General features: G+C 38.1%; 1 protein-coding gene across 3 annotated transcripts; it reads left to right on the top strand.

The window, feature by feature from the left end:
• The first annotated feature begins 3,247 nt into the window (after positions 1–3,247).
• On the top strand, positions 3,248–7,092 carry LOC110031464. 3 transcript variants are annotated; one of them, XM_020734670.1, is made up of 4 exons: positions 3,248–3,543; positions 3,650–3,890; positions 3,970–6,335; positions 6,419–7,092. In XM_020734670.1, exons 3-4 carry the CDS (start codon positions 4,092–4,094, stop codon positions 6,704–6,706), a joined length of 2,532 nt encoding a protein of 843 aa, XP_020590329.1. In that variant the 5' UTR covers positions 3,248–3,543; positions 3,650–3,890; positions 3,970–4,091; the 3' UTR covers positions 6,707–7,092. The 3 variants fall into 3 exon arrangements, with proteins under 3 accessions (XP_020590329.1, XP_020590330.1, XP_020590328.1); XM_020734671.1 differs by lacking the exon at positions 3,650–3,890 and having other exon boundaries at positions 3,967–6,335; XM_020734669.1 differs by lacking the exon at positions 3,650–3,890.
• Positions 7,093–9,113: the final 2,021 nt, after the last annotated feature.

Here is a 9,113-nt window from a genome sequence, read left to right on the forward strand (position 1 = left end):
CAAAAAATTTCCCCCATAAAAGGCAATAATGACCCAAGATCTGGGTCAATATCAACTCATGTGATAGGGCAACACTAACCTAGGAGATGGAGTAACATCAGCTTAGGTGATGGGGCAATACCCGCCCATAAGATAGGGCAACATCAGCCCAAGAGATGGTAGCCCATGAGATATGGAATCACCAGCCCCGGAGATAGGGAAACAACAACCGAAAATATGGGTTAACATCTGCTCAATAGATGAGGCAACACATTCCTGGGAGATGAGGCAACACCAGCTTAATATAGAAGGTAACAATAACATAAAAGGGACTCCGACCTGTGGATGAGATGGGTGCCTTCTCCCACTCTGAAAAGCCCTATTTATATGCCAAAATTCATAATTTTTGCACAAAAGGAAAATATTTCAAGGAATTCCATTTTAAAATTGTCTACGGGCGTGCAAGTGTGCACACTCAATGCCACATGTTTAGGTTGACCCAATTCTCTTCTTCGACCCACTCTGCCACATCTAAGCCCATGATGCCATTCCTTAATTGCCGATTTGCCACAACACGATGCATGACCTTCACTAACCTAGTCTATGTTTGTCGTCGCATGAATGAATTTCCTATCAAACTGTGTCATGCCACTAACTGTCAGCTGACTGCTATACCGCCCACTGCCTACTGTTATAATACAACTGTTGCCTGCCTCACACTGTCTACATGCTACTGTTGCTGCTCGCTTCTCTGAGCGCCAGTGATGCTAGTACAAACAAGTGATGCAAGCATGCTCACATGTGTACTAATTCATCCCTGAGTACTCAATTGTTTCTCAGCTTGCATTCATACTTGCTTCTCAAGCCCACTGCATTCTTAATGCATAATTACACTCATTTACTTGTATGAACAAACATAAACACTTGTGCATGCGTAACAACTTCTCCAGATGCTACCACTTCAATATATTCCTTACCGCAACAAAAGTGATGTTATCTGACCGCCATTATCTTCTTCAGATTACAACTGTCGAGTTGCCAACAACCATGATAACGCATACCTGATCCAAACTTATAGTTAATAGGAGTGTCTCAATGAGAGCAATCCAATGGGCCCAATCTCACTTAATTTTGAGGCTATTAATGCACTTAAATCATTAAAATACCCTTTTGATTAAGGGAGTTCAATGTGGACCGTCCAACCAGGAGTTATTTTCCAAATGACCAAAATGCCACCAGGCTATAATTATACCCTTTTCTTTACTTTGAGGGGGGAGGAGAATGAGTCGAATTATAGTGTTGTCTTGGACTAAAAACCTAACAAATAACTTCTGGCCTCCTTATCTGTCGACCATCGCCGACCACTTCGTCCAGACCGCCAGCCCGCAGTTGCCCATCACTAACCGTCGTCAACCACCGTCGATCACCCCTGCTCGTCGTAGTTGAATAATTCTGCTTGGTAATGAAGTATCATAATTGTGGTATAACAAATAATGTTCTATTGAAGATCAGACGATAATTTCTGACCCCCGTAATCGCTGACAAACATCCACCAACGCCCATCAACCATTTTATACCACTGTCGTCTGCAACTACTTGTTGTGATCGGTGAACCCTACTTGTTAATGTCATATTTTAAGTACAATGTAACAAATAACACTGTATTGAAGATTCGACAATAACTCTCGACAAAAAAAACTTGTATTCGTCATTATAGTGTTGTCTTGGACTAAAAACCTAACAAATAGCTTCTGGCCTCCGTATCTGTCGACCATCGCCGACCACTTCTCTTAGACCGCCGTTGACCATCACTAACCTTCGTCAACCGCCGTCGATCACCCCTGCTCGTCGTAGTTGAATAATTCTGCTTGGTAATGAAGTATCATAATTGTGGTATAACAAATAATGTTCTATTGAAGATCAGACGATAATTTCTGACCCCCGTAATCGCTGACAAACATCCACCAACGCCCATCAACCATTTTATACCACTGTCGTCTGCAACTACTTGTTGTGATCGGTGAACCCTACTTGTTAATGCCATATTTTAAGTACAATGTAACAAATAACACTGTATTGAAGATTCAACAATAACTCTCGACAAAAAAAAAAGCTTGTATTCGTCTTATTCAGAATACAACAACTTTCTCCATGCTCTAGAAGTTTCTTCTATATTGTAAACGAACAAGCTTGTATTTGGTGTAAGATTGTAATCCAGCTCTACAAATTATGGGAAAATGGTAAATCCATATCCTTACACATTTATAGTGAATTATTTCAACTAGGCTAAACCTCTTTATTTTTCCATGTCTAGGGTTAAAGACTTAAAAAATCTTGGCGTCTCATCCTGCTACTTTTAAATTCTATATGTGTGTTCACTCTTCATAATATATTAAATTATCACTGTACCTTCATGGATCTTTTGGCATAAAATTTCACTTATTTATATAATTATGAGTTCCACACGAGTACTATAAAATGTTCAACATATTAATATTAAAAGAAAGGTTTTTAGTATTATTATTTTAATAATAAAAGCTTATAAATTGCAAAATAAGGATTATGCCAGAGAACTAATTTCCTTTTGTTTAGCTCTATAATGTTTTAAAAGAAATAAAAAAACGTAAAAAACCTTAAAAGAATAGGTATGAAAGATAAACGGGGCCTTGACCTGTGAAGCCTAATAATAAAAGCTTATAAATTGCAAAATAAGGATTTAACAATATTATGCCAGCCTTAGAAAAATAGGTATGAAAGAAAAACGGGGCCTTGACCTCTGAAGCACTGTGTGCTGATCATTCAAAAGCAGACAATGCCCATTCCGGGGATAAAAAGCTGATCCAGATTCCCTTGCCCTTCGTCATTCTTTTGTCAAAAATAATGAATAGTTACCAGCCAGTGCTAGGTCTATCAAAAATATTTTGGCTGTTTGTATGAACTTAGTTTGGCTCAATAATTACTTGAATCTGATTGATTCTGATAAGCTCATTTATCTAGTCTAGTGAGTCAAAATAAAAAAGTAGAATTTTTTATGAAATGTACTAAATATTTAATTAACCTTTACATATCTATTCTCCTAAGCATAGAAAGTTTTATTTCTTAGAAAAAAAATATGTTTTTGGAATTAATTTTTATATGATTAGGCGATGTATTAGAAATAGAAACATTTTATATTTCTCAGCTGTTCATATTTGACTCCATGTGTCATGTAAATACTTTGTTTTGTTTATTTAACGAGTCGTGGAAAGTAACTGCTGAGCTGAGGCAAGCTCAGAATTATTAACACCTAGCAGTTGCTATCGACGAGGCCCGCAACTGGCTCGCGCGCGCGCGCAGAGGGACACCGGCGAGAACCAGAAAGGGGGCCCTACCCCGCCGATAAACAGCTAGCGGGTTCTGGCATGACCGCCGTCCCAACCCTTCACCGCAGCTCTGGAGTGAAGAGAGGGAAAGAAAGCAGGAGAATATTGGTGTTGCTTGCCTTGTCTGCAAGCTTGGAGAGAAGCTTCAAGTAGTTCAAGGGAGATCCAAAGCGCTCGTCTTTCTTCTCTTTGCTCTTGAGAGGTACCTTTTACTCCCCCTCCCCCCCTCCAGATCGTTTCTGTTAAGTATGATTTTTAACTTATTGATTTTTCTTCCTCCTTGAATGTTTCTCGATTCCTGTTTGAAGATAGAGTAGGTTTGAGGATGTTATATTTAGTTTGATTAATAATGAGGTCTGGAATAAATAGGGAGTTAAAAATGGGAGTAGGGGTTGATTTGTTCTTGTATGAGTTACTTTAAGGATGGGAACCCCAAACAGGGCTTAGCACACCTTTTCCTTTTTCTAGTAAGAAGCAAAGATGGGGCTTCTTCTGGATTCAGCATTACTTGACTTTGTAGGTTCTTCAGGAAATTTGCAAGAATTGCAGGTTTAATGCTTCTGAATCATTGCTTTGATTTTCTTAATATTTCTATGGTGTTATATTTGTCTCATCACTATTTTAGCAGATAAATCTTGCCGATTGATTTAACAAATCATACAAAAGAATCTTCTCAGAAAGATGCGAAGATGAAGCAGTATTTACATATATAACTTGTCTGAGGAGGTGCATCAGACATTTGTACTCATCATGCATTCCATCTTGTACGCTGAACCTGGCAAAGATGGAGAAGCCTCTGGATTAGATTGTGAGACGCCAGTTAAAAAGGTTTCAGTTCAGTCACAACTGCCTTCGAAATTTTTTAATGAGAGAGTTGCAACTCCCAGGGTTAGATGTGCATTTTTTGATGATGAAGCCAGGCCCTTGAATTATAGGAAGCCCTCTGTTAAGCCTTGTTCTGATCATCATACCACAGAAACTGAGGTCCTGGTTTCAGCGTCTTCATCTGGAAATTTTCAGAAGCCATGGCCAAGCAGAAAGGTAGCTGAAGTAGAAGAGCTGGTTAAGTACATGTCAAGCGTTCCATGTTATCTCCAGAGTGTAGAGAAGGGAGAAAATGTCCAGGGAAAGGCACTAAATTTTGGTGTTATTGATTGGAGGCAACTTGAGAGATGGACTAGCAGCAAAAAGACCGCTCAGAGAAATGAGGCTTCTTCTGCCATAAATATGGCGGAGTCTCCATCTCTTCTCACAAATCAATCTTGCTCAAATTCTGGTAGAAACAATAGCAACTCTCCAGCTCAAGGAAAACAAGCCCCTTGTAGAAGCAGTAGCAACTCAACTGTTGAAGGGAAGCAAACTTTTTCTTTGTTTGGTCATTGGGACCAGCCTGACGAGCAAAAAAAGCATGAAGACAGAACTTCCATGCAGGCTGACACAAGTAGCTCGATAGAAGAAGAGAAGTCTAAAAGCTGTGATCATCAAAATTCTAATCGTGTTAGGGGCTACTCTGGTAGGACGTTTGAAAGGAGCCTTTCGGAGCATGGATGTGATTTTGATGATCTTAAAGGGAGTAGATGTGTAAAAGGTAATACTTTGTCCTCAATGCATGGTGGTAAAACGGCAATGGAAGTTAAAAAACATCCGCAAAGATTTTCGCACCAAAGCAGTGCAGCTCGTGACATTCTACAGTCTGGTTTTCTCTCTGCTACGTTCCAAACTGACAAGTCTAATATGGGTGCTACTGCTCTTCCGCTGGAGAATGGGGTCCCTTCCGCTAAATATATGTCCGTAAATGAGGAATGTAACCAGATCAGCAAATCGTCAGGAAATTTTCTGTTAAGCCCAGTTTATCAATCATGTGATCAGAATGCGGATGGAGGAAGAAGAGAGACTTTGCCAAAGAAGCATTCCTCTGATTCTGGTATGAAATGGCTGAACCGTAGCTCTAGTTTGAAAGACGTGTCATCAAACCACCAGCATAAAGATATCAATGGTTTAATTATTTCTGATGATAAAGGAAGAAGCAACAGCAGAGGCAGACGAAGCCCACTGAGGAGATTACTAGATCCACTTCTCAAGTCCAAATATGATGGTTATTCTGGGCCAATTACAAGCTCGCGAATTCCCATATCCCAAGAAAATCATAATAACCAAAGTGTTTCAGCTGGAAAGGAATCTTCCTCGCTGAAATCAATGCATAGATTATCTGATACTTCCAATACCAAGATGCCTATTACCCCCCAGAGTTTGCTTCAGGATGAGAGGAATGTTGTGCCAATGAGGCAAGCTCTAGTAAAGCTGGCTTGGAAGAATGGACAACCCCTGTTTATGTTCTCAACCAGTGAGAACAGTGTACTTGTAGCCTCTTTGAAAAGAACAAATAGATTGGGCAAGGAAGATTGTAGTGGTGTTTATAAAATAGTTATGGCACAAGAATCTAAGAAGAAAGGGGGGATCTGGATTGGCCATGGCGGGAGTAGAAAACCGAGTTTGCTTTATGAAGTTGTTGGACGTTTGGAAGTTTCATGCTCCAAGCTGTGTAGTTTTGATTCTAAGAGTTTTGAGGTTTCCAAACAGTTTGTTTTGGTTAATGAGGAGCTCTTACCAAACCAAGGATGTGTCAATTCTACGCACACTAATCAACTTGTTGCCATAGTTGTTAAAGCTCCATATCAGATGCTGAATGGTTTCTTGTATAAGCGCTCTTCTCTCCAGATAGATAGTTTACAGGTAGAGAAATTTCCTGAATATTCAAGAGCATGCAGTATCTCGGCTATTGTCCCCAGCGGGATTCATGGTTTCTCAGACTTAGGAACTCCATCAGCTCTAATTGAAAGATGGAAAACTGGAGGCTCTTGTGATTGTGTAGGATGGGATGAGGGTTGCAGGCTTACAGTTCTTGCTGACAGGCTTCATGAGATGAAGGTTGCAAGTTCAGTCCAAGAACGCCCAACGACTGAATGTTTTCGTTGCATTGAATTGTTCATCCAGGTATGCTCTTAGATTGATATTTTTCCAAATTTACTATTTTGAAATTTTAATGTTTACATATGCAATAATTTGCTCATTGTCAGGGAGGGAAAAAAGAAAAAAAGCATGCTTTTAGCATGATAGCTTTCAAAGAGGGTCTTTACACGGTCGAGTTTGGTTCGATGATTACTTCATTGCAGGCTTTTGCAATTTGCATTGCTACCCTGCACAGCAGAACTTCTATTGATGCGTTGGATTACTCTGCCAAACGCAGAAGCCTGGAGGATGCCATATATGAGAACTATTCCAAGATGAGCTCTATGCAAAACAATGGAGGCTCAACAAGCTATGAACCTCACCATCCACCTTTTTCTCCTGTTGGTAGATCTTAGCTGCCTTTGGTAATCTGCTCTCAGTCCTTGCGATCGATCTTATCTTTCTGAATTTCTTGATTGGTGGACATTAAACTCTCCTTCCTGTTTGTACAAATTTTGCAAGCAGTAGTGGAGTCTTAATGTCTTTAGAAATAACTATATATAAACATTTGATGTCTAAGAGCATGTTCAAGCAAGCTGTTTATTACTTTCTGAAGAATGTATAAAATCGGTACATTAGTATGTTTAGCCACTTGGTTATTGAGGCCATTACTGAAATAGGAAGGTAAGAATGTATAAAATTGTTACACTAGTATGTTTAGCCATTTGGTTATTGAGGACATTACTGAAATAGGAAGGCAAAGTTGTAGCTTGTACCAAATTATCTTCTGCAGGATAATTATTCCGTCTATTGAGCTATGGTTTCCTCATGTAGTTATCTTTGGAAACTATTTAATTATTAATTAAATTAAAGTGGAAAGTTTTTTATTGTTAATAAAAAAAAAATCGCTAAAATGGCATATGATTATATACTATATCTTCATATATAAATGCATCTCTAGTTGAAATTTAAATGAATTTAAACTGTATAAAAATAATTTTTTTGAAACCCAAAATTAAATTGCCTATTATATTTAAATTAGATTGATGGCTATGGTTTTGCCTTTCTCAAGCACCTAGAAAAACACACAGGATTTTGGTCCCTTTTGCCCAAGTTGATCGAGAGTTGAGTTATTTTGGTTTCTTACTTTGTAGGGATTCTTTAGATAAATATTCTTATTGAGTTTCTTAGGGGCACTAAGGGCTACACAAGGATGGCCTTTTTTTTTAATCCATGACCATGGACTAATTTTTTTTTAATTAACCTAATGTTCAAGAATAAAGCTTGTATTGCTGTAATTACTCAATCTAACAGATCTCTCGCCATGATTGAGTTGAGTTGTAAAGAACATTCTTCTAGATTGGTCTAAGATGGTATGGGTTACTCTAGAGACCAATATCCAAACTTGAATTGAGCTTTGATAGTGGGTGGAGTTGGCCCAAGGCCCCGAATGGAAGGGAGGGACTTTGGAGGATTCTCTAGAAATCACGTATGAACAAAATTTCTTCCGAGCAATAGCGTTGGCTCCTTTGCTTAATAGATCAAAATAAGGCTAAGATTATAGTTAACTATGGTTTAACTTGGTGCGATAGTTGGCAAATGATTGATAATTAGAGTGGAGGATGGGGTGATGCCAAGGATCTTTAAAAGTACAATTCTTGAAGCTATTTGTGGAGTAATCCTATTGGTTTGATGTCATCACGCTAATCCATGATTAGCCCCACGATAATTATAGTTAATTACTTTTAAATGGATTTATCTTTTTTTAGGTGCTTGGATAAGGTTTTAGATGTTTATTGGAATGGATTAATCAAATCAATTCGTCAATTAAATAGAATTTAGCTCAATTTGACTCATATTATATCAACATATTTGGGCTAGGTTGGTCATTTTGACCAAATTTGCTCAAACCATGAGTTGGGATGCATAAATCTTTTTATTTAGCTCACAACCAAGCTAATTAAGATTCATAAGCCATTTTTAATACAATTTTGAATTTCAGTGTTAAATACAATTGTAAGGTGTACGTTTCTAAACGAGTCAAATTTGACTAATTTTGACTAATTTGGTCATGGTTAGCCAAATATTTGATTCAAAGGCCCTGATCATGGTCAAGCCAAATCAATGTTGTTCAATTAAAGATTCATTTTTATTTGGTTGAATTAATTCAGTTTTTAATGTAAATATAATATAATTAACCCATTTATGTTTCATCACTAAATATGTCCCAAGTTATTCTATTGAAATTATATCCTGATTCTCGGGAAAAGTCCGCCGTCAGCAGCATCGAGGGTGCCATCGGCGGTTTGAAATTATATCCTGATTCTCGGGAAAAGTCCGCCATCAGCAGCGTCGAGGGTGTCGTCGGCGGCACCGAGGGCGCCGTCGGTGGGCTCTATTGATTTGGTTCAATTCTCAGATTTTTTGCAATTTCGATCAATGTCAAGCCTCAACGACATCCGTTGAATCATTATAGACATAATTTTAAGTGATTAAATGATGTACTTATCACAAATAAACTTTCACAACATAAAACATCACAATTATATATAAACTCCAAGAGTTACAATATATGTTACATAACACACCAAAGTTTGGTATTTTCTCAACCTCAATACATTAATTCAGTGTCGCAATCCAAGCCACAACACTCAAAATGCTGAAAATAAAACATCCTATGCTTAGTCCCAACTATACAAAGATCTAAAAGCATAATTCTAAAGCAAAGAAAATGCAAAGTTCAAATCAAATTACATATATTGACAAACAGGTAGCAATATAAATCTACGATTCTTCAGATTCAGTACTAGATTCTCCTCTGAG

The sequence above is a fragment of the Phalaenopsis equestris genome, unplaced genomic scaffold (genome assembly GCF_001263595.1).
Source record: "Phalaenopsis equestris unplaced genomic scaffold, ASM126359v1 Scaffold000823, whole genome shotgun sequence".
NCBI lineage: Eukaryota > Viridiplantae > Streptophyta > Magnoliopsida > Asparagales > Orchidaceae > Phalaenopsis > Phalaenopsis equestris.